Raw genomic sequence first — 23,219 nt, forward strand, 5'->3', positions numbered from 1 at the left:
CTATAACCTGAGGAAGTACAAAAATTGTAGATACGCATTTTCTGTTCAACCAGAGTCAGAAGACTACTCTGTCTTTGCAATTTAGTAGATTGAAAGATCTCACTGTTCTGCAGTTCTGTCCCCCTTCCAGAATTCAGTAAAAAACCTCAGTTTGTGTAGCAAAAAAACAAGCTACCTCTTTTTCCTAAACACAGAATAGTCAGCCATCACCTCCAGTCATTCTCGACCAGAACGAAATGTATACGGTGACACTCACAGAAAAGATGAGTCTCTGAAAGTGACCTAAGAGCCAAAGGAAACTGTAGGGGCTTGTAGATTGCACTGAGCAAGAGTGAAGGCAGCTTGTCCTGATGACGGATTGCTTGTAATTAGCCATACTAAAGACCTTAATCTTAAATGGTTTGATCTGCTCAGGGGATAAACTGAGCCAGTATGCACACACAATTGAGTTAATCTCTATGCACTGGGATTTGTTACAACTGTCACACCTCTAAAACTTGTTAGGTCCCATGCAAACAAATGGCAATGGAGTGGGAAGGCTGACATCTATTCACTCCCAGGGCAATCACTGAGCTCCCACTAGGCTGGAGTGAACATGTAACACTGACCTGTCTTGAGGAAGTCCCTGTCACCCAGGAATAAGGCAGTACACCTTGTTTCCTAGGTCTGTTTCAAACCTGGTACCAGCTCTACAGCTTTCTACTACTTTCCTCACTACCTTCACAGCCCTCTCCACCATCACCTTAGCTGGCTGTGACTCAGGCTGGTCACTCTCCTCCACACTCGGAAAGCAGCCAGGCAGGCAGGCAGGCAGTCTCCTTGGTGCTTTACGAGCAACTTCTGAGGAGGTCTAGAAGAAACTGCAACCAAGTGCCATGGTGAACAAAGGCAATCTGGCTGCTCCAGAGGTGGCTGGCCCCTCGTAGCGTGGGCACTTGCCAGGCCAAAGCCCTTGGCCAGGGAACATGTGCTTTCCCCACAAGCAGTCACTACCAAAAATGGCGATGAGGCAGAGTTCCTGATTTCTGCCACCGAGGGCCTGGGGTCAGCATGCCGAAGACGCTGCCTTAGGGGAGCTGCAGTCCCCCGAGCTGCCCTCGTTGTCCCAACCGCCCCCGCTGCGCAGGGAGCTTTTCTCCAGGCAGACCTGGAGTCACAGAACCGCCACGTCTTATTCTCTTTTCTCGCAGTCGATGGAGCTTCTCGCATCATGGGCAGAGTCGGAGGTGCAGCTCACGACCTGCTCCCTTCTGTCTCGATCCAGGGCAGGGCCTTCACTCCCTGCAGACACCTCAGGCAGAGCTGTGTCGAGGTGGATCCCCGCCTCCCGCAGAGGACGGCGGTGCTCACGGTGCCCTGCTCCCGGACACAGCCGGCGGTTGGAATGCAGCTGCCGGCAGGTGATCGGCTGCGTTCCCCTCCTGAGCCGGCAGGAAAGGGCAGGGCCCTGAGGGGAGCCCCCGCCTCCCGCCCTCAAGCAGGGCAGCGCTTGCCCTTCTGGGCGTCGCCGCCGGGACCAGGGATCGCGCTGCGTGTGTGGAAATGACTCGGGAGGAGGGAGAGGCGACAGCGCCCACCGTCCGCTCGCGGCTCCCTCGCCGCAGCGCCCGCCAACCACCGCCGCGGGGCGGGGCGCCGAGCCGCCAAACGCTCCTCTCAGCAACGGCTGATGGCACACGGCCCTGCCCTGAGTGACACCGGGGGTCGCCAATCAGAGCGCGGGCAGCGGACGGGGGGTGCCGCCTGCCGTCCCCCTTCACGCCTCAGGGGTGACGCGTAGGCCGCTGGGCTGGGAGCTGCTCGGGACCTTTCCTGCTTCCCAGGGCACGGGCTGCAGCGCCCGGAGGGTGGCAGAAGCACGCAGTGCCCTCCCTCGGCGGGGAGACCGTAGCGCCCAGCGCAGCCCGCTGATGGGCAGCTCCGGCCTGCCCAGGCCGCGGCCTCCAGGCACCGGTGCGGCGCGGAGCTGACAGGGCAGGGCGGCAGCCCGCCCCGCCGGGGAGGGGAGAAGAGTCCTCCCCTCCTGGGGAGGCGGGGCGGCCTCGGTGGGCAAAATGGCTCGGCGGAGCGCGGGAAGGGCCCTCCGGGCGCTGCTGCTGCAGCCGCCCACCCGGGCCGCGCCGCTCACGCCCCGGGGACCGGCCGCCTCCTACGGGTAAAAACCACAGCCGCTTCGTTGCCCCCTTGCCCTGAGGCCTCGTCCCTCCCCTCCGCCCGGGACTCGCGGAAGGTGACATTTGGCAGGCCCGGGTGGGTGTCCCCGCGGGGGCGGGGGGCAGGGAGTGAACAAAGGGTTTGAGCAGAGGGGGTGTACCCTAGATTTGGGAGGTTGACAAGGCGAGGACGCTGGTACTACTCGGAGGTGCATTAGGCGGGGAGGTTCGTCTTGCTTGGGAGGGAAGACCCCTTGCCTTACCTGCAGTCCCTTCTCGTTCGTGTCTGTCACCCTCCTCTCCGCGAGTCCATTTTCCCCCGGCAAGGCAGGACATGCTGCTGAACGACCCGATTCTCTGCCACCTACGGATAAGGTGTTTCCTGGAGGTCGCCACGGTTGCGAAGAGAATATGTATGTGTAATGTATATAATACTGCTTATTCTGTAAATCCTATTAAGGAACACAGACATCGCTTTTGGTTTTTTTTCCTCACACAGATAAATACTAGGTTGTATTGTAGCTGGAACAGAAAGGTAGTTCCTAGATTAACCTGCAGTCCTACAGAGTATGAGGTGAAGTGTGGCCTCCCACAAGGCACAGTACAAAACCTGCCTATTCTGCATCTGTACTGTCTTGGTAAACATAGGCAGTATGTATCCAATGCTTCTCAAAGGGCGATCAATTTAAGCATTAGTAATTCAGTCACACAATAGTGGGGTTTTTTTGGTTTTTTTGTTTGTCTGTTTTAACATGGTTTCTGATTGTGCCAACCAATGGAAAATGCAGTCTTTATGGAAACTTGACAGAAGTGAATTCATTGTGCTGACAAGCCTACTGAAGTGATTTTAGGCTCGCAGAAACTTGGTCTGAGGAAGACCAAATCTGTTTTAGGTGTAGCCCGTTCCAGTACAGTTTCTCAGCACATTAAAAAACCCAGCTCATTTGTTCTTAGTCCAGAAACTATTGAAAACACTGTCTTTGTGAAACTCCTGGATTTCATTGAACCCTACACTGAGGCACAATCCAAGAATAGAAAATCATCACAAACTCAGCAAAATTCTCAAGCCCCTGATGTTAATAATTAATCCTAAAAAATGCAGAACCGTGTAAAAAACCAATCTAGCATCTGAATCAGGAAAGCAGAATATACATCCCTTGTCTATGAAAACTGCATGTTAGTAACACTTTTTTTTTAAAAGGTGACAAAATGGTGATTATTTCTGTTTTCTTAGGAACTGGAAATGCTTTTGTCATTAATCAGAGGCCAAAAATCCGACCACATATTTCTATAAAACATAGTAAGAGCAAGGCGCTTATTTGCTGTGGTGAGAGCTATGATAAAATAACCTGTTGAATGACAAATGAAAAGATGATATATCAAGAAAAAAAAAAGAAAACCCCATTTTCTTTTATAAATAGAAAAAAGTAAAATTCAGTTATTCAAAAAGGCCATCTGAATGCTACAATTCAGAATTCCACATCAGGTGTGATATATGGACTCAGCATTACAGTCAAATAATCCCTTGAATCGTATTTGCAGAACACTTCAGCAAAACGCACTGAAGTTATAACGACGCAATGAGTTTCTTTGAGCTGTATTCTTGCCAGAGGTCTACGTTTGCACTCCAGTTTTCAGACTGGATCTACACAGGTAGAAAGGGCTTCTGCACAGTCACAGCTTATATTTAGGCATGTAGTATGACTAGTTATGTAGACCAAGATTTTACATAAAATCCAAATGGCTTTGTGTTGAACAGGTTCTGCGGTTTAACTGGCACTTATGTGTTAGGAACCTGAGTTTGCAAGCTACTGTTCATTTTAATTTTCCTTATGAGAAGGGTTTGAGTTTGTGGGATTTTTTACCTTTAATCCACCGTTTTAAACTCTGTACAGGTGGGTCTATGCTTACATGCTGTAAATAGTTCAGAATTTATATGTTAAAATTGAATTTTTAATAGGTTGCACAGTGTGTATCATGGAATAGAGATTATTGTTACATATAAGACTGGAAAGCAGCATTTTTGTATGTGTGTGAAATTTACATTGATTGAATTCATAAGGCAAGAATATTTAATCTAGGTAAACCAAGAGGTGCAGGGAATGAGAGTTAACCATTAGGCAACCAAACGGCAAAATGTTTATTGTATTGTTACCTTTAAATAAAATCAGTTGAAAAGATGTCTTGCAACCATTAAGGCACAAATTTTCTTGGGAGAACAGATACAAGGGTTTATACTGTTAAGAAGGTACCTCCAATCTGTGCAGCTTCTGCTTTCTCGCTAGGTGTTTGTGTCCAGACACAGTATCTCGAGTTACCTGTTTGCCTTTACATGTCTTGCGTTGTACTGAAGGTTAATGTAGGGGTTTGAGGGTCGGGGCTTACGCAGTCAGTTTCTGTGATACCTCTTTAGTGGGTGGGGTTCTTTGGTCATGTGATATTTTCCAATGAAGCATTATATCCTGCTGAGATTGCACTGACAGATATATTATTATCACATTCTTCTTCTCCACCCTCATCTCAGTGCAAGGTCGTTTTCATTGTAGACCCCCTGGTTCATGAGGAACCATAACAATAGATTGTGGTTTCTGTGGCAGATGGAGAGGCTCGGTTTAGTAACAACAGGGTGAACACCAACCATTTCAAAAGTTACGTTGTGACAGAATGAGATTTCTCTTCTCTAATACATTTCCTTCAATATATTTCAGTACCTGCTTTTGTGTTCCCCTTGTTGCACAGTCAAGAATTTTTTTTCCTCCCCTTTAACTTAAGTAATTTAACTACGTTTGTGAAACCTAAGTACAAATGCTACACAGTGGTCACAACTGCTCTGCTCCTGACAAGTTTTTCATTTAGTGTTCTATGCACCCGTGAAAAGCAAGTGACCCATTTAAATCTCACTGTATTGTTGTTAGTATCTAGAAAAAGTAGTTATTCTGTATTCCTTGAATGACCATATATTAATGAGAATTAACTGTCTGAATGTTTCTCTTTTTGTCTCCCCTCCCCCCATCCCTAGTACTTCAATAACATCTGCCAAAATCCAAGTGAATGGAGTCCACCTGCATTATCAGCAGACAGGAGAAGGAAGCCATGCAGTTCTTCTGCTTCCCGGAATGCTAGGTCTGGAGATTTTCTCTTATCTTTGTAGAGCAACCACCTCTTTTACCATCCAGTCTCAAGCTAGAATGCGCAAAACTATTTTGTATTATGTTCAAAACCTGATTATGGAGCATTGTCATTAAACAAATCGCTACACTTACAACAGATAGGAAAAGGCAGAGTTATTGCAGTCAGTTAACATTTTTTAAAGATTTCATTTATCTCACCAGGCACCTTTTATACAATGTATTGACTGTGTAATAGTCACTCCCAGTTTTGGATTTAACTGAGCAAAGGGGGTGTCCAGCACAGGCGGCAAATAGCTACACAGGGTGCAAAATAACAGGGAGGGGAAATCAGGTCAGCTATATTTGTTACACAGACTGAATTATGCATTCCTGTTTAGAAACTAGGTGCATTCCTGTTGAATTAATAGACATAGTGCAGCACTTGCAGTTTATTATCATAGTGAAAAAGGCGCAGTTGAGACCTGTTTTTGCTTAAAGATGCATTTCCATGTTTTAGTTATTCAGGGCAACATCATTAAGATTCTCAATGGCTTTCTGAGATGGAAAACAGGTTCTGCTAGCTAAGTGCTATCTGTCCATCATTTGATAACAACCTTTTAAAATTAACACAGGCTTTTTTTCCTGGGTTTTCGCAGTTCTAAAGAACCAATCAGACTTACTAGCAGTTCATGGCAGGCTGTCAGTAGGACAGTGCTCAGAGTTGAGCTCATGCTTAACTGAATTGCTGGATCAAGATGATAGAATGTCAAGAACTAAAGAGCAGGAAACATTTGTTCTTCATGGCAGCAACATTTTCAAGTCTTTGTGAAGTGGTTCTTTCTTTCAAAGAATTCCGATGGGGAGGGTGAAAAAAAGTTAATGCTAGGGGTGCTTTAGTAGTCGTATGTTTTAACCTATTAATTTTAAACAGCTTTTGAAACTAGTAATCCTGTGGCCAATGCTAACTCTTTAAGTAGTAATAATGTATTTCTTTAGTTGTGAGTAATATTATTATTACTATTCAGTGTACCTTGCTATTGTTCAGTTAGCATTGTCACAAACAGTAATAGTTAGGCTTAGCATCTTTACCATTATTAAGTTTATGGTTTAATATTTTTGGGCAACACGTAGGGGTGAGCTTTACATTCTGTCACATACTTCTTCGCTTTGTACTGGTACTAAGTTTTCAATATATTGTATTAGCAGACTAATAAGTGTGTCGTGGCAACCAGATAAGCACTTTTAGCTCAACAGAATTAATTAGTCTCTAGACTGTTTGTAAACTTCATTAAAACAGAAGTCACGTTTCTCTTTCTAACTAGAAAGGTACTGAGAAAACACAGCATTCGAGTATGCTTTCAGCCTTGTGGATTTTTTTTTTTTAAGTTACAAAAAATGTAGTGTAACAAGCATATGCATGGTAGTGCAGAAATTCGTACAAAGCCTATGGAAGAAAACGTGATTAATATTAATCATTTTGCATTGGTATTTTTCAAATAACTTGATATTTTTCTTCTGACTCTAGCTAGTAATTAGTGTTGCAAGAGAGAAGAGATCATGTCAGGCTGTAGTCAGCTCATTGTGACATTCTATATACAGCCTCTTTTATCATTTAGACTAGTCGATGGTATAGGAGGAGGTATCTGAGGACATATTTCTCCAGGTAAACAAAACAAAACTTATATGCCCTTAAACAATCTTTTTAATGTAATCATAGATAGTAAATTTCATATTTGATTTACATCATTTGAATATAATATATTAGATCTGAACAGGTATTAATCAAGTAGCATGCGATACTGTTACCACATGGCCATAATGCAAATAAGAATTGCAGTCTTGCCTTCATGCTAGTGTTCACAGACATCTTAGTGCAGTAGACTGGAGTAATTAATTTTGTAATCCTTTGAAGGTCTGAACCATCAATAAAAGAAACTGTTCTGCATCAGAAAAATTGCTGTATTTTGGTAACATACATATTAGAAAAGTCAAGTTACAGTTTTGTGCTTTTGTGTCACCACTGTCTCCTCAGGCAACGAAGTATTTAAAGCTCAGCTTTAAGCACCAATATTGCCATAGAAGTGTTTTATCAAATAAGAACTGTCTCACACAGTGCTTTTCACCTACAGTTTGTAGCTAGAGTCAGTATATTCCTCCCCTTTCACTTTCACCTGTGCTGTCCAGATGAACAGCAATGACCCTGCTAATGCTTTAAATATGTTAAAGATAAATCCCTACCCAGGTAACTCAGTTTAATATTAAAGCATCTGTGTAGAGCAGAGTTTTTGATAAGCTTACCTACCTACCAGAAATGGTTTACTCTGGGCATATTGCAGACAATTTGCAGACAAAGATTTTTATTGTGGTACTTGCTGTCTGACAGTTGCATTGGTTAGTTACAATTAGAGATAAAGTGTACTTCAGCTGATGGATAATCTCTTTTTAGAATTAAGATACAAGTTTCCCCAGGTTTACATTCAGAGCATGTATACTATGTATGTATTGTGGTGGTTACTATAACTGAAAAATGATGATGTTTCAGGGAGTGGTCAAACAGATTTTGGACCACAGCTTAAGTCTATGAATAAGCAGCTTTTCACAATTGTTGCCTGGGATCCTCGGGGATATGGACAGTCCATTCCTCCATCTCGAGATTTTCCTCCAGATTTCTTTGAGAGGGATGCAAAAGATGCTGTGGATCTTATGCAGGTAAACGTATTCTGAGATGGTTTTTGTTTATATATATATATATATTAGAAGATATTTTCCTTAAATTTTGAGAAGGAGGAAGAGTGCTGTTAAGCAGGTTGTTTCCAGCAGACAGCAAGTTATGCAAAAGAGCATACAAATGAAGGCTTAAAACTGAGCAGATGTATGCTATTCTGGAAAATATTTTTGTCTTCCATCTCTTCTGCAATATACATAGAGGTTCAGCAGTGGGAATTAATTATAAAGCAATATGGGTTTATTCCAAGACCCTGCCCTAATTGATTTGCAGCCAAAAGAACCATGTAAGTTTAGGTAAAGCGTGTATAAAAAACAAAGTCTTTGCTAAATGGTTTAACTGAAGGGCTTACAGTAGTGAAAGGCTCTTAGGAAATTTTCTAGCTAATAGAATCTTGGCATTTTGCCTTGAGCAAGCCATTTCAAGAAACATTTGATTCTAAAAATGAACCTGACACTTTGCATTTTACAGCTTATTACTGAAATAATTTTTGTGGGAAGTTGAAAAGTTCCTGTGATCACACCAGATCTCAATAACTAATACAGCTGTTGTGATTATAAAGAATATGACCTAAAGCTGTTATTATTTCTCCATCTTGCACAATTTTGTACTTCAAATCTCTGTTTCTGCATTCCTCTTTTATTCCATCCTGTAAGTGTTAATGCTATTCTCCGGTTTAGTTTTAACTAATATTTTGGCTTTGTTACATTAAGCTATACAGTCTCTTTGGCCATGTTAAGAAAGTTGGCAGAGCATTAAAATTCCAAAAATATGAGACAAGATTCAGACGGTCAATCCAACTGCATTTCTGTAATAAGCAGTAACCTTGCAGAAACCCATCTGAAAATGGAAATGCAACCTTCCTGGAGTACTCTGCATAGTGAAGCAAAGTAAGTCTGACAGCAGAATCGGGTTTAAGACACGGTTTTGCCCTCTAACCATAAAAGCAGTCTCTCTGCACTGTAAATCACTGATTTCTTGTGCGATGCTAACAAAGAAAATAAAGATGCTGCCATGGATAGGTGACAAACTTTCAGTCTAAGTGGTTGTAACCCCCTTTCCTGCCTCTGTTCAAAAAATAATAAATGCAAAATAGAAAACCAAGCCGCCCTGAAAGAATATGTAACCGCGTACCTTCCAGACAAACAGGACAGTAGCCTGTCAATCTCTAAAAGCTGCCAAAACAAATGAGACATAGCATCCTGCTTTTTTGAAGATGTTTATTGGTATAAGCATATAACAACAAATTATTAAAATCTTCCCAAGCATGGGTAACTTGCTTCTATTTTAGCATAACAAAGGATAGCGTAAATCCCAAGGAATCATCCCAACGAGGATTTCCAGAATAAAACAAAGTCATAACTCCTGCAGAGGACTTTATAATGATGTATGGTTTACATACATCACCTGGCCTATACTTGGCCAAAAAAACCATCTGTATAGGTGAGCCTTCAGAACCTTTATTCTAGGCTCCTTCAGATTCTGGTGTCTCTGCTGGAGCTGTGAGTGCTGCAAGGTTTCTGTGAAATAACAAAAGCTGAAATTCTGCAGAGTATTTAGCACCTTGATGCAGAGGACACTGCTCTGTATCACCATATTTGTCCTGTGAAGGATTTTGCTTGAAATAAAAGGAGTATAATGCAAATAAGTCCACTTTGTCACACTCCATCCTAATGTCTAATGCTAACAAAGGCCAACAGCATTAAAACAATCATAATGGACATAATTACTGTTGATATTTAAGAGGTTCTTACTCTTCAGAGCTGCTGTCCTAGCTAAAGGATGAGCTTGGTCCTCCCCAAGTTTCTGTAGATCAACTGCAGTCCTTACTTGTGATATACTCCCTGTGATCCAATGAAAGCAGAGCGCTGTGGTATTGCAACTCACTGTTGTAAGTTACTTCTGTCACAGCATATGATAATTTGATTGCATTTTACATGGGCCTGGATGGAGGAGGTGATTTCAAAAGAGATTTTGTTCACTTGCAGGGTAAAGCCAGCACAAAGCCACCCACAGAATTGAGATGTGCAACGAGCTCTCAGGTTGTTGCCAATGTTAGGTAGAGGCCTGTACTGTAAGTGGTTCAAGATTAAAGCAAGCAAATGTGCATACCATATCCAACACATCTGCTACATCACATTGTTTTTTGGAAGACTGCAAAGGATAAATTAAATTTCTCCTGCTGGAAAGGCATCCTGAGACAACCCAAAGAATGCGTGAAGATAATGGCTAGTAAACAAGAGAAATACTGGAGGCAAATAGATCTCAGCTGAAGCACTGGCAAATAACCTGGCATGAAGAACAAATATTTTAATCAGCTATTCCACCCATCAGCCGACTTTGAGATCCGTAATTTACTATTGGTGGTAGGGGAACAGCAGCAGCAACAGCAAAAACTGAAGCCTTATAAGCACTGCTACCCACTCCCGAAACATGTCAAGAACCAGTAACTCTTCAGCAGCACAATACTGAAAGTTGGTCACATAACTTTTTTCGGCAGGCCAGGGCCAGCTTGTGACCAGCTGCTAAACTTCAAGGTTCTCTTTTCTTGCTGTCAGCTCTTACTTAACATGTCCTTTCCCCTACCTTATTTCTTTTCTGTTTAGTAATTATAGCTTAGCAGAGTGAAGTCTAATATTGAGCAACACTACAGTGAGCCTAATACCAAGGAAGAAGCCAAAACCACAAAAGCCTTACAGTGATAGAAGTTTGCTGGGTATTGAATTGATTGATAAAGTTATGCCTCACTTGGGCATTGAGTTTACAAGCAGACTAGAAACTGCTTTTTCTCTCTCTGTAGTAGTTTCTTTCATTGCCTGCATTTTTGCTTTCTTCTGTCCAAAGAAAGCAGGCCTGGACTTCCAACAACAAAACACCAAGCGCCAAAACAACTCATTCAACTAACTTGCTCTTTTTCCTCCAAAAGTACAATATCTTCCTTAATCATATCTAAAAGGCTGTAATTTCTGGGAAAAAAAAAAAACAAAAAACAACCCCTTTGAAGCCTTGGTGTTTGTTTGCTGAAGAGTTCACAAACTGAGGCTTCTATGTGCAAAATGGCAAATACAGCTTAACCATTGAATATCGTCCCTGTACAACCTTCAGATGCATTTGCTCCTGAGTGTGTTTACTTTCCCCACCCTTTGCCCACTGAACATCACACACACAAAATCTCCTATCCCTGCCTGTACCCCCTACCACAGATCATGGTATATGAGGAAACAAGAGTTTCAAATTCTAGTGGAAAAGTATTGTACAAGTCAGAATGAATTAAGGTCTTGGTTGTCATTTTTTGCCCTGAGATTTCCATTTTGAGAAGGAGATATTTAATTGTTAATGTTTTGAATTTCAATTCACCATGAAGCAACATTTAAAGTGTATATTTAAAAGCTTCAGAAAATGTGGATTAGGCACTAAAATTTGATACAATCCTGTACCAAATACTTTAAGCACTTTTTTTGTTGTTACAGAGCAGATTTTTTTTTTTTGCATGAGTAAATTAGATCACTGGGTTCAGTTTTTCAAGTCTTAAACTTTTCTTTTTCTTAAGTTCATCTTGGTCTTGGATTACCAACCATCCCACACTATGACAGTCTTTGCCAACTTTATACCAGGAGAATCCACAGATTCTTGATACCATCAGGTTCTCTGAAAAGGTCCTTACTCTGTGGTAAATAAACATTTCTTAATTTCGAGAGGGCTTTTTTAAATGCAGCAAGACTCTAATATGACTACTGCCTCTTCATTAAATAGTTGTAGAAAATTGGAAGGGCAGATATAATTCCTTGTTTCTAAATATTTTCTTAAATATTTTTACGTATAGCAGGAAAATTATGTTTTCTAATTATGAAAGCTAACTAAAGTTCAACTATGTAGTGTTGTGTCTAAACCTGTACTGTTAGTTTTCAGGAAATATTTGATATTTGTTTTTAAAACCAGCATATAACTTTCTTGTACAAATCAAGGCACTGAAATTTAAGAAGTTTTCTTTGCTGGGGTGGAGTGATGGTGGAATTACGGCACTCATTGCAGCCGCAAAATATCCAACTCTTATCCACAAGTTGGTTGTCTGGGGAGCAAATGCCAGCGTTACTCAAGAGGATGTGAGAATTTATAATGGTATGTACAAACTGAATATCGTATCCTAAAAGAATTATTTTCATTTCTTCTTGACCTAAGGATCTTAGTCATATAACAGCTAAGAGGAGACAGAGTTGAGGACACAACAAACCTAAAGCAACAGGACACAGAATTCACCAAGTTGCTAAGTATAGGGAGAGATTAAAGTCATTGTGAGAAACTCCCTAACAATTATCCTAGGAGTAATATAATAGACTTTTTAACAGATCCTTACCAACTTACACTGCTGAAAAGCATGAGTTATAATAGCTTATCAGTAGTTTTCACAAAGTAAATTTTTTTATTGCTGTAACAAATTCCTAAAAATAAATTCCAAATAGTACTATTGACCCCAGGCTTAATTTCTTTTCTCGTGTCTTGTACAATCTTTAAACAACGTCCATGGAAAGTCACTGGGCTGGCACATAACAGCTTCTGCCTCCAGGGCCTATGTAATTACATAGACAGTAAGAAAACAAGCTCATAACTTACCATTTGAGTTCAGGAAGCAAATGAATCATTCAAGTAAGTGTCCCAGGATACCTTTCTAATTTGCATTCCTTTAAAGTTAATTATTGTGGTTACAGAACCTTTGCAAAGTAAAGAAACATGGGATTTCTGATCATTATTCGACTCATATGAAATAGAATGTGATCACTTGTCTCTCTAAAGGAAAATAGCAAAAACTGCTGGTGAACTCAGAAATTTCCTTTTGAAATTAGAAATTAAGAGTTAAACATGCAAGCTCTCAACGAATTTAACCCAGTATAGTTTCCTTTAAGAGATTTGAGTTTGATTTATACCAGCTGTGAAATCTGCCTGGCTTCAGCTAAATTACAAGTGTATGTATTGCACATGCATACTTACCTGCACTAAAGCACTTTCTTTGGTAGCAGTACTAGTATATTTTTCAGTTCAGTAAGCAAAATGCTTTTTACCTCTGTAGAAGTGCTGCTTTATTTCTTCACATGCTTTTATATGTATGAAGTTTTTATTATATAATTATGTACTGCATGTCAGTAACAGCCAACAGGCTAAAATGAAATGATGATAAAAAAAGTCTTACTTTACACAGCGCACCCACAGCAATGCCGACCTTTGGCCTCTTTGTGGACTGCTGCTTTCAACATCTTTCTCTGGGTGATGGAACTCAGAGTAGCAGGGCAAGCCTTCCACAACTGGCCCATTAGTGCATCTCAGCTGCAGTGGAGGATTTGGCAGGAGAGAAAAGTGTTTATTTGGTATCTGTGTCCTTTCAACGTTGGCTTCACCCCCCACCTTTTTTTAAATTAAGGCCAGCCACAAGGATAAAACAGTAGATTCCATAAGGGTAACAGCTAGCCTGCGGTGAGCAAACTCATTTCCAATCAGATGCTGTTATAAAACACTTTCAGTCACTCCTACCTTGCTCATTTGGCTGGACAGGTTTCTCTTTGTTATTTAACACCTTAATCTTTTCTTCCCTTAATTCCCATTTGAAACCAATTAAAAGCTTTGCTAGTGGCACATATTGCTGTTTTGTAATTCAGTACTTTTCAGGTCTGTTTCAGATTCTCTGCTATGCCAACATTATTTTGGGCTTTATCGATACAAAGCTATACAGGTGTAATACAGTTTAGTGAAAGTCACCCTTGTGAGTATCTGGTTTGTGAGCAGTACTGAAAATTTTAGGTGAAAAAAACACGTAAATCTGATAAATAACTAGAATGTCAGATTATTTGTACAGATTTAGCCTGCCATGAGTCACAGGACTCTACTAAGTAGAGTTACTTGCTTTTCTGTAAGATTATGGCAAATGTACCATGATGTCAACCTCCTGGAATGCATTAGTAAGATCTTCCTTCCTCTGAATATTGGTAGGAGCCATGGGAGAGCTTCCATCCATGAGCTAAAGCAAAAAGCTGAAGGATGTAACAAAGAATTGCCAGCTCTGGCACGCTATTATAAAAGAGTCCCCTTTTAAAACACAAGGTACCTCCTTGAGCTCCTCTTCTGCAAGCCCTCCAAAAACAAACATCAGAAGTTTTAGGACCGAGTCCTTTAATGATTTTTTTTTTCCTGTTGTTCCTTGTGACCACAACAATAAGATGGTCTTCTGCAGCTCAGAAAGACCCCAGCAGAGATCATAAAACTACATTTTTTTTATAGCCTTTCCATACTATGAATTATTTAAAACCATTCAGTGCAGTTTCAAGTTAGAAATAAACATCTGCAAACTGGATCAAAAACTTACTTATATTAGGTGTTGACAGTACTGGGTTATGTCTTCTTGCTGGAAAGGACTTAACATATTCCAATGTTATTTTATGTAGGCATCCGAGATGTTACAAAATGGAGTGAGAAGGTCAAGAAACCACTGGAAGAGATGTATGGACATAAGTACTTTGCAAAAACCTGTGAGGCTTGGGTAGATGGAATATCTCGCTTTGCTGAAAAATCAGATGGTAAGGCTTTTACAATGTAAAACTGAAGGAGTTATAGTAGCAGACAGTTCTGGATAAAAATCTAACAGTTCCCCTAGCAGCCAGTAAAGGGAGGACTCTGCGTATGGCATTAAAAGCTGGGTCTGATTCACACTGATGAATAAAGCAATTACTTTGTAGATGGTTCACAGAACCAGCAAGGTACAGGAGGAAAACACATTTATGGGCAGCATTAGCTGATGAGTCTCTCCTCTTGTTCCACCACAAAACTACATTATTAAATCATTGCTTTTGTGCAGACTGAACAAGAGGGATTCTACTCAAGCTTTTTTCTTCTCTCACTGTCAAAGGATTAGCTCTTGGTAACATTGTTAAAATATCCCAAAAGTGAGGCATGTTCATTCCAGTTTCTGGGAACAGGAGCTGAAGCCCTATTTCAAACCTAGTAGCATACGAGTTAAAAAAGAAGTAAGTTCAGATTTCGAGAACTCAGAATTAACAAAATACATTTAAAAAACACTAGTGCCACAGCTTAAGTCTTTAAAAATCCAAAAAGAATAGTTAAACGAGACAATATAATTATTAAATGCTTATCTCTGAAGAGTTCTGCAATTATTCTACATAGACTTTTACAGCCACGGATACCACAAATACTAACCTGCAGTTCTGTTTTAATTCAGAGGAAAATTGGTTTTAATTTGCCTAAAGCAGAAATACGTAAGTAAAACAAGGAGTCTGTAATTCTCTTATACACATTTTCCTGTAGCTCTCATAATGAAAGACAGGAGGTGACATACATTAACAGGCAGTAGGTACTACAAGGAAAACATTCCTTCATTTTGTATTTTTTCCATAAAGTTTGGTGCAGGATCAGCAACATAGTACTAGAATTTCTCCCAGTAGAGTGATGTAGCAAATTCTGACCTGATTTTATTTTACCCTTTCTAGAATGCATCTCCTTAAAACTAGTTTATTCTTAAGTCCAAAGCCCAGGCTGGTAAAACTGTGACTGTGACATCCTTTTACTGCGTGCACATGCCTCGGACACTATGAGATGGAGTGAGTGTGAAAAAGAAGCCACCTGGAGATGTGTAACAAGGAGCTGAATTACTTAGATGCTGTAACTGGGTCAGATATTGGGAGAAGCCTAACTTTTGTTAAAAAAAAATGAGCAACCATCAGATTGCAGGTTTTTTCCAGGCATAGCTTAGGGAGAGTGACTTAACAAGCAGGCCTCCTTGGAATTAAATTTAAGGCACGCTGCACAAAAGGTACAGATATGACAAAAACAAGAAAAGGGGTTAATAAAACCTGACAGAGATAACAGGAGGACAGCAAAGCCTTTGTTGATCAAAAACTCAAGGTCTTTTTAAGAAATAGACTTTTTGTCCTAAATGGGACAGCTTTTAGTGTGAAGTGCCATAAGAAATGAACTTTTAGAAGGTGCCAGTGATTACTGAAACAGAGTAAGTTGCATAAAGCGGCAAAACTCAAGATTCTTCTTGCTGTTCTATGTTTTTGGAGTAAATATAACCTAGTGGTTATAGTACAGAACAGTTTTAGGACTAGGAACTAGAAAATAATAGTTCGACTGCCAACAATATCCTTAGGTAAATAACATAAATTTACTTGATATTTGTTCTAAAAACCAGTCAACTTTTGTGCAGGTCTTTGAGGACTGTGGGTGAAATGTTCTGAATGAAAATATTTAACCAGTAGAACTGCAAACTAAGACTATATAAATAACCAAACAATTGGAAAAAAACCTCTGTGGAGTAACATATGACTTTAGAGCCAAGGAAAGTGTGCGTATATGAGCATTAACTGTACAGCTATTGGTAGCTGCAAGGAGGCAACTACAAATAAGACAAAGTTAGCTCCAAGATAAATGGAACCTAAAACTCATCAAGTATGTTTTGCCCAAAGATTCTCTTGTGAGAGCATGGGAAGTTAGGCAATTGGAAACTGGGTTACTGAGGGATGAGGGGAAAAATAAAGAGGGGAAGGGGTGGGAAATAGAAAAGTCTTTAAGGAAAAACATTAAAATTACTTCTAGTGAGATTAAAGACTAGTAAGCATAAAATTACTCTTGAGGTTCCTTAAGATGAATGAGCAGGAAGAATGACTTTTGAACAGTTTTAGTACAATTTGTATTAAATGGTCATTCCTTGCAGACAGCAAAGAGTCTGGAAGGTGGAACAGGCATGAGTGCAACCAAAGTTAACTTGTTGATAAAAGTAGCAAACCTTGTGACCTGACAACTGCGGAAACAAAGTGTAGCATTAACAGGAAGGCCATGAGACACTAAGCCTGAAAAGAACAAAGCCAGGAAAGAGATGCGGGTCTTTGCTTTGAACAGTCAAAGAGCACCTGGAGGGAATGTGGGACAGAAGAACTTCATTCGCTCTGTCCATTTGTGCTAGTATCCATTAATGAAGCAAATTTCAGTGAAGTGACATTTTGGAGAAATATATGTTAGTTATAATCCCGATTTCATAGTTCTGTAGATTAATTGCACACTAGCCACAAGGAGAGGCAATAGCTAGAACCCAGTGGAGTTCACAGTCCTTTACAGAGGCAGTTTCAGTCTTTCATACTATTTTAAAACAAAGCATGACCTTCCTTTATTTTCTCCCTAGGTAGTATCTGCCAACAGTTGCTGCCAGATGTTAAATGTCCCACATTTATAATTCATGGTCAGAAAGACCCTTTGGTTCCACAGGCTCATGCAGAATACATTCATAAGCACATCAAAGGCTCTCGGTAAGTTATATGATGGGGGTATTTATAAACCATTGTTGAAGAAATGAAGCAGTTTAAACTCACAGTGTAAGAAAAAAAGTATTGGGACAAGTTGGCTCTGCCATAGGCAGAGCTATTCTAAACTTCCCTAGCAAGTTACAAGACAAACAGTGTAGCTGGACCTTTCTTGCAATATAAAAAGTGTGGTATTTTAATAAGCTCCTTAAGTCCTCCAAGAGAAACCAAGAAAGATCCTTTTCCTCTTTCCACTTCACACACAGAACCACTCCCTAATATTTATCAAAACAAGCAAATTTCTTTGTTTCTGTTATGGCCATTGCATTCCTTTTGCTGCAGGAGACCTCATTTCTGTCCTGTTCAGGACAACAGTGAACTCGGATGCTCTGAATGGAGAGAGATTTCCAGTTATTAGAGAAGCACAGGATACTGGTGTTTGTTCTGTCATGTTGATGTGAACAACCTCCTCTAAGATTTTCTTCTTCCAACTGTCCCATGAATTTTCAGTGGTTTTAAGAAAAGCAGAATGAGAAAAAAAATAGATGTACAACTATACTCAGAGATTTTTCTTTATAAACAAGAAAAATCTCAGGGTACCATCTGCTTCATTTGAAAATTCCAGAAATGCTTCCTATAAAAAGCTGGGATTTCACCAGTTGAATTTTCTTCATATATTTGCACACAAATTCAGGAGTTCTATTACTACTTAATAACAGGCTGATGATTAACACTGGAGAAAAGAATTAGGAGAACAAACCCCATTTTTATGAATGTAGAGTATAAGGAATTGTTTTCATTGGTGTCATCTCTGTGAAAAATTGAGTGTTTATCTCAAAGTCAGCCCCACTGTTCAGAGAAATGCATTATGCCACAGGAAAGAAGAGACCAAGAGACCTCCCTAACAATCACATGCAGATGTTTTATTCCATGTCTGCTAGCTAGTTACTCCCACATGCCCTGCTCAGAACACTTATCCTGTTAGGTTTCACTAAGCTCTGAAATGCTCCAGATGATGACTAAGGCAAACCATCATAAAAACTAGACAAGGATCGTATAGCTTCTCTTTGGAAGACAAATTGAGGAGGAAACACTGTTATAAGTTGCTATCCAATAAAACAAAGTGATTCTTTGCATGTCTTCACACTGAAGTGTTCCCCCATATGTGTATTTATCAGAAAAAAATCAGACTGATGGTATTTTCAGAAACTAATACATAGGTACATGGCCCCTTTCTTCCTTTGTTGTGCCACAGATGACATGTTCCATTGTGAAGCAGAAGGAAAACCTCAAATTCAGTACATTCAGTAACACATGCTTCTACAATCAGCTTTTCTTGCCTTGATTTTTATCTAGTAGTACAGTAGAAAAAGCTTTTGCTGATTGTAGTGCAGATACATTGCTTGTTTCTCTCATGGTAAAAGTGTGCCATCGTTCTCTGTTTATATGGTATGGCCAGAGCTAGGTAGCATTACAGTGGCTTAACAGCAGTAGCAAATAGCACACAGTGCTATGGATTTGTGCATCTGTGTTGCTGCTTAGTCTTTGAAGAAAGAGACTTAATGAAATTCAGACAGGAGTGCTAGAAGACCTGGGTATGTGGTAATCACACATTACTGCTCCTTTACCCAAGACAAAAACAGCACTGGTCACCACCAAAAGAGGAAAGACCACCCTTGCTGTCATGGGTGTTAGATGACATGAAGGCAACATAGCGAAGTATCAGTCAAGATGGCTTTAGCTCTGTTGAAACTGCTTAGTCTGTGGCACGATAAAATAATCTAAAGAATTTCCCACCCCGTATTAAAAAAAAAAAGTAGTGTTAGAAGTACATACCTGATGTATAGAGTTTTTCCCAGATAGAAAGCAATGGCACATAGCATTTTAGGCTAGTCATGCTCATATCAGTATTACAAAGCTTTAGCCTTCTTCACAGATATTCCTTCTAAGCTTTTGTTATAGCTGAAGTCCTGACTTCCCTTCCTACTTTAATAGGTGAATGAATGGTTGTTGGGTTTGGGCTGTCTTTTTGCAGAGAGATTAGATGAAGTTCAAATGCTAACTAAGTTTGGGTGGTGACAAGAAACATACATTTCTGTAGCAATCTCTTCAATGTGTTCACTGCCCAGCACAACCACTGTTCTCTGAAAGAGGCGAAAGACTCTGGTACTTCACATACCTTTCAAAGATGCATCCTGCTCATATAAGTTTTGGAGTCTTATCTTCTTTGCAGACCACCAGAAGGGTTCCTAGAAACTGGGTCTAGGACACAAAAAATTGTTTTAAGCTTAGTTTATCCTCCCCGAAGCCGGGCAAGCAGTATGCTTGTTGCTTCAACTGTTGCTGTGGTTCACATTCTGAACCACATATATAGGGACAGTACTTAAAACAGGAGTTACTTCAGTTCTGTGCTTGGGTAATCAAAAGCAAGGAGAAGGCAATAAATATTTTAATTAGTCATACTCACAGAATATAATGTATATTCAGTGTTTGATTTTTTCCTCTTTTAAGGTTCCTTCTGATGCCAGAAGGAAAGCATAATCTACACCTGCGTTTTGCAGAGGACTTCAACAGACAAGTGGAAGATTTCCTACACTGACTTAAACTGTAAAACAAGTTAGAGGTGTTTGTCCTTGTCTTGTTTAGAAATTTTAGTTGGCTTTCCATTTTCATTCAACTTACAGGTATGTTTGAGTGCTGTTAGAAAAACATGAAAGAAATTTACATGAGAAGCATACATTTTGAGAATATGTAAGCCTCAGTGAATCAGAGCACACCACTGTGCTGCAAGATTTCTGACATATCTTTAAACTTACTACTTGCCACACAGGCCAAATGGCTGTTCTTTGTCCAATACAGGTGTTAAGAAAGACAGAAAACATGATCTAGAATACATGCCTTTATGTGCTCTTAACATTAAAGGACAAAAACACTGTAATAACTGGGATTCAGAACTGTTACATTGAGAAATCTGTCAAAGTTACAAATGCTGAGAGGATAATTGGGTACACAGTTTCTAGAGAACATGCTTCACCACCACTATCAGAACTGTCAGTCAGTACACATGCCTGCTTTACAGAAGTTCCTTTGATACCAGGGGACTTATGCCTCATCCTCCTCTCCTTCCTCTTCAAACTCCCCCTGCTCATCAGCAGTGGCATCCTGGTATTGCTGGTATTCGGAGACCAGGTCATTCATGTTGCTCTCGGCCTCCGTGAACTCCATTTCATCCATGCCCTCGCCGGTGTACCAGTGCAAGAAGGCCTTGCGCCGGAACATGGCCGTGAACTGCTCCGAGATCCTCTTGAAGAGCTCCTGAATAGCCGTGCTGTTGCCAATGAAGGTGGCGGACATCTTGAGGCCGCGCGGGGGGATGTCGCAGACAGCCGTCTTCACATTGTTGGGGATCCACTCCACAAAGTAGCTGCTGTTCTTGTTCTGCACGTTGAGCATCTGCTCGTCCACCTCCTTCATGGACATGCGGCCGCGGAAGATGGCGGCCACCGTCAGGTAGCGACCATGGCGGGGGTCGCAGGCGGCCATCATGTTCTTGGAGTCAAACATCTGCTGCGTCAGCTCGGGCACCGTCAGGGCTCGGTACTGCTGGCTGCCGCGGCTGGTGAGGGGGGCGAAGCCCGGCATGAAGAAGTGCAGGCGGGGGAAAGGCACCATGTTGACCGCCAGCTTGCGCAGGTCAGCGTTCAGCTGGCCGGGGAAGCGCAGGCAGGTGGTCACGCCGCTCATGGTGGCCGACACCAGGTGGTTGAGGTCCCCGTACGTGGGCGTGGTCAGCTTCAGGGTGCGGAAGCAAATGTCATACAGGGCCTCATTGTCAATGCAGTAGGTCTCATCCGTGTTCTCCACCAGCTGGTGCACAGAGAGGGTGGCATTGTAGGGCTCCACCACCGTGTCCGACACCTTGGGGGAGGGCATGACGCTGAAGGTGTTCATGATGCGGTCGGGGTACTCCTCCCGGATCTTGCTGATGAGGAGGGTGCCCATCCCAGAGCCTGTGCCGCCACCCAGCGAGTGGGTCAACTGGAAGCCCTGGAGGCAGTCACAGCTCTCCGACTCCTTCCTCACCACATCCAGGACAGAGTCCACCAGCTCGGCACCCTCCGTGTAGTGCCCCTTGGCCCAGTTGTTGCCAGCCCCACTCTGACCTGCGGGGCAGACCAGAAGCAAGGCGCTGCGTTAGTGCCCCAGGGAGGAACTGAGATGGTGCCACTTCTCCTGCCCCACGGGCTTCACCCCTCTCTTCCACCCCCACTGTGTGCTACTGGGACTCGGTCACCCAGGTCACCACCTGCTTGCTCTGAGCCTTTTCTGCGCACAGAGCTCCCGCTTTGGGACCCCTCCATCCCACACGCACTCACCAAAGACAAAGTTGTCGGGCCGGAAGATCTGTCCAAAGGGGCCAGAGCGCACAGAGTCCATCGTGCCGGGCTCCAGGTCCACCAGGATGGCACGGGGGACATACTTGTTACCTGCAGGAGGAACCAGCGCCAGTGTTACAGCCCCGCAGCCGGCAGTGGTGCTGAAGGAGATCTGCTGAGTTCCCTTCCGCCTCCCCGCATTTCACCAGAGAGACATGCTGTCTCAATCAAGACTACCCTGTTATCAGAGCCATTCTGAGAACAAAGCTCTCTTTAGAGGAGTTGCTGGCAGATGACAGCTCTTTTTCAGGGCTTTTTCCAGCCTCAATGAGCTGACATGTCTGCCCTGTTTTTTAAAGGACATCTGAGGAAGCAGACACTTACCAGCAGCCTCGTTGTAGTAGACATTGATCCTCTCCAGCTGCAGGTCGCTGTCCCCGTGGTAGCTGCCTGTGGGGTCGATGCCGTGCTCATCGCTGATAACCTCCCAGAACTAGAAGAAATTTTTGGAGACCAGCAGTTACTCCCCACAGCTGGCTGGTGCCAATCACACAGCCCAGCGCCGTCTGTGCATGCCGTGGCCCTGACCACTCCCTTGCAAAGCAGAGCAGCTGCCCGGGAGGAAGGTGAGTCAGTGTGGAAGGGCTTCACTGGCCACAGCAGCTGAACAAGCAGACAGGCAGCTGGGGCTCCAAAGTGCAAATTAGTTATTTTATAGCCTGTATCATAGCAGGACAATCCCCGGGTATCTCAGGTTGGTCTTCTCCCATTGTCTAGCGGTGACTTAAGACCCTCTAGCCACTACGAGAAGATGGCAACACCTGCAGCACCCTCGGAGGAGGGGTTGTCCGTGGCACTGAAGCATCTCTCGTTCCCTCCCTCAGGACCCAGCGCCGCGGCTGCAGAGGGGCGAGGCGGCGCGGGGAGAGCCGCGGCTGCCGGCAGGAGGGCACGGCCGCGACGGAGCGCAGCCCCGTCCCACCCCAGCCCGCGCCCTCCCGGAGGCAGGGGCCGCGGGAGCCACAGCCGCCATGCCTTAGCAAACCCCGGGCTGCTTTTCACTTCGGGACGGGGCTGCGCGCTACTCGCGGGGTGCGGCCCTGAGGCCCCGCACCGGGAAGCGCCGCCCCGGTCCCGTCCCGTACCTTGGCGCCGATCTGGTTGCCGCACTGCCCAGCCTGGATGTGCACGATCTCACGCATGGTGCCAGTGCCCTCTCCTGCTCTCGCCGCTGCAGCAGCCGCGCCCCGCGCCGCCCCTTAAATCGGGCGCCGCGTCCCGCCCCGCCGGTGACGTCATGCGGGAACGGCGTGGAGCCAATGGGCAGGGGGCGGCGGGGCGGGGCTGCGGCATTGTCTCCCGCAGCGGGGGGCGGGGCGTGGCCCGGGTGCGGGAGCGGGTGCGGGTGCGGGTGCGGGTGCGAACCCGGCCCGCTCCGCCGGCAGAGCGCGGCTGGCTAGAGGCGCCGGACGAACCTCACCTTCAGCCGGCCGGAGGAAGGCCGGCATGGCACATCTTAGGCTGAAAAAGTGAAAAAAACCACAACCAACCAACCA

General features: G+C 43.0%; 2 protein-coding genes across 4 annotated transcripts; one reads left to right on the forward strand and one right to left on the reverse strand.

The window, feature by feature from the left end:
- Positions 1-2,054: 2,054 nt before the first annotated feature.
- BPHL (biphenyl hydrolase like) lies at positions 2,055-19,886 on the forward strand. The gene is made up of 7 exons (XM_009950834.2): positions 2,055-2,155; positions 5,173-5,276; positions 7,806-7,972; positions 11,954-12,107; positions 14,420-14,551; positions 17,170-17,293; positions 19,799-19,886. Exons 1-7 carry the CDS (start codon positions 2,055-2,057, stop codon positions 19,884-19,886), a joined length of 870 nt encoding a protein of 289 aa, XP_009949136.2.
- A 503-nt stretch (positions 19,887-20,389) lies between these two features.
- On the reverse strand, positions 20,390-22,865 carry LOC104340117 (tubulin beta-1 chain). 3 transcript variants are annotated; one of them, XM_086469547.1, is made up of 4 exons: positions 22,809-22,865; positions 22,048-22,156; positions 21,664-21,774; positions 20,390-21,450 (listed from the first exon to the last, which is right to left on the reverse strand). In XM_086469547.1, the coding sequence occupies exons 1-4, from the start codon at positions 22,863-22,865 to the stop codon at positions 20,390-20,392; spliced, it is 1,338 nt and encodes a 445-aa protein (XP_086325673.1). The 3 variants fall into 3 exon arrangements, with proteins under 3 accessions (XP_086325673.1, XP_086325675.1, XP_086325674.1); XM_086469549.1 differs by lacking the exon at positions 22,048-22,156 and having other exon boundaries at positions 22,832-22,865; XM_086469548.1 differs by lacking the exon at positions 21,664-21,774 and having other exon boundaries at positions 22,042-22,156.
- Positions 22,866-23,219: the final 354 nt, after the last annotated feature.

Source organism: Leptosomus discolor, chromosome 8 (genome assembly GCF_034619465.1).
Source record: "Leptosomus discolor isolate bLepDis1 chromosome 8, bLepDis1.hap2, whole genome shotgun sequence".
Classification (NCBI taxonomy): Eukaryota; Metazoa; Chordata; class Aves; order Leptosomiformes; family Leptosomidae; genus Leptosomus; species Leptosomus discolor.

What these genes read in the sequence shown, in the direction of transcription:
- BPHL (XM_009950834.2), top strand. Translation starts at nt 2,055, where the DNA reads ATGGCTCGGCGGAGCGCGGGAAGGGCCCTCCGGGCGCTGCTGCTGCAG. An exon ending in ATGCTGTGGATCTTATGCAG is followed by an intron (nt 7,973 to 11,953) that starts GTAAACGTATTC and finishes GTACAAATCAAG; the next exon opens with GCACTGAAATTTAAGAAGTT. An exon ending in CTTTGCTGAAAAATCAGATG is followed by an intron (nt 14,552 to 17,169) that starts GTAAGGCTTTTA and finishes TTTTCTCCCTAG; the next exon opens with GTAGTATCTGCCAACAGTTG.
- LOC104340117 (XM_086469547.1), bottom strand. Translation starts at nt 22,865, where the DNA reads ATGCGTGAGATCGTGCACATCCAGGCTGGGCAGTGCGGCAACCAGATC. An exon ending in GCAACCAGATCGGCGCCAAG is followed by an intron (nt 22,157 to 22,808) that starts GTACGGGACGGG and finishes AATTTCTTCTAG; the next exon opens with TTCTGGGAGGTTATCAGCGA. An exon ending in GCCCGACAACTTTGTCTTTG is followed by an intron (nt 21,451 to 21,663) that starts GTGAGTGCGTGT and finishes TCTGCCCCGCAG; the next exon opens with GTCAGAGTGGGGCTGGCAAC.